Source organism: Pundamilia nyererei, unplaced genomic scaffold (genome assembly GCF_000239375.1).
Source record: "Pundamilia nyererei isolate P.nyererei 1_Seehausen unplaced genomic scaffold, PunNye1.0 scaffold00797, whole genome shotgun sequence".
NCBI lineage: Eukaryota > Metazoa > Chordata > Actinopteri > Cichliformes > Cichlidae > Pundamilia > Pundamilia nyererei.
Genome location: NW_005188198.1, coordinates 17,426 through 18,875, shown reverse-complemented (window position 1 = coordinate 18,875; position 1,450 = coordinate 17,426). Strand labels below are relative to the sequence as shown.

The 1,450-nt window shown below is 45.2% G+C and overlaps 1 protein-coding gene across 1 annotated transcript in view; it reads left to right on the top strand.

Moving 5' to 3' along the window:
* The first annotated feature begins 185 nt into the window (after positions 1–185).
* LOC102200279 (uncharacterized) overlaps positions 186–1,450 on the top strand; it is a 3,962-nt gene continuing 2,697 nt past the window's right edge. The window contains exon 1 of the mRNA XM_013908013.1: positions 186–523. Within this exon, the coding sequence (XP_013763467.1) occupies positions 316–523 (208 nt within the window). The 5' untranslated portion in view covers positions 186–315. The remainder of the gene's footprint in view (positions 524–1,450) is intronic.

The window sequence follows — 1,450 nt, the reverse complement described above, 5'->3', positions numbered from 1 at the left end:
CCATCGGGTTGTCCTAGGTCATGGTTTCCTTCCACTTATAGCTTTGCAAATATTGCACACTGTCGTCATTACTGGTACTAATTTAAAACCTGTTGTTAGAACTCATCCCTACATGTGACCCACACTGTGGACAGACTGAATGATGGGACACTGTTTCTCTCCTCAGTTTCCCATCATGCCTCAGGGGTGGAGGTGTATCAGGTGTATGAGGGGGAGGAGTCTGTCCTGCTGCCCTGTCAGGTACCTGTTAATGTTTCCAGTAGCTCCACAGCAGTGGTCTGGGACCGTGATGAGTTCAAGATCCCAACAGTCCACATGCGTGTGCAGAGCGGCGATGATATTCTGAATGATCAGAACCATCGTTACACCAACCGAACATCGATGAAAGCCGACGCCCTGCAGACTGGAGACCTCAGCCTCACCCTGAGGAACCCTACAGTCTCTGATGGTGGGACCTACACCTGCATCGTCCGCAAATATGGACAAGATCAGAGCAAGACCCATGTGCAACTGAAGGTCAAAGGTCAGTGTGTGAAATCAGTCAGTACTCAGTATGATGCCTTTAAAATATTGTCTGTCTGAGATGTTGTTGCTCTGAGCTCACAAATCATGACTGACTAATAATACACATTCCAAAACACTGACTAAAGGTTCCTGGGCACTTCATTAGGTACACCTGTAAGCTGCTCATTGATCTAAATATCTAATCAGCCAATGTCATGACACCAACTTACTGCACTTAAAACAACCTGCAGAAGTTCAAACTAACCAAGATAATGGAGAAGAAACTATGATTTCAGTGACTTTAAATGTGGCAATGATTGCTGGTTTGTGTATTTCACAAACTGGTGATTTGCAGGGATTTTCCCTCCAGTCAGTTTACAGAGGTTTGAAACACAGAAACACAGCACACCACACTTATCCACACCAATCAGGTTAGACCAGAGCACAGACTCACTGGACAACAGAAGGTTGACACATGTTTACTGGTTTCTGCTGCAACATTCAGATGGTAGAGTCACAGTTTGGTGAAAACATCATGAAAGCATGGATCCATACTGACTTGTACCAAAGGCTCAGCTTGCTGGTGGTATAATGGTGTAGTGGAGATTTTCCTGAGACACCTTTGGCCTCTTAAATACCAACAGAGCATTGTTTAAACCCCACAGCCATGAGTACTGTTGCTGACTGTGTCCATCCCAGAATGACCTCAGTGCACCGTCCTCTGATGCTTCCTGCAGGATAACAAATGAGTAACAATGAGTTTGCTGCACTCAGAGGGCTTACAGAGTCTCAGATCTCAGTCCAACAGAGCATCTTTTGTCATGTGAAGGCTGTGTGCAGGCAGGAATAGGACCCAAAGTGCAGACTCACGGCAGGCAAAAGTGTACTTCAAAACTCAGCTTTTATTGCTGGATGGCAAAACGTAACAAAAATCCAAATAAACTTA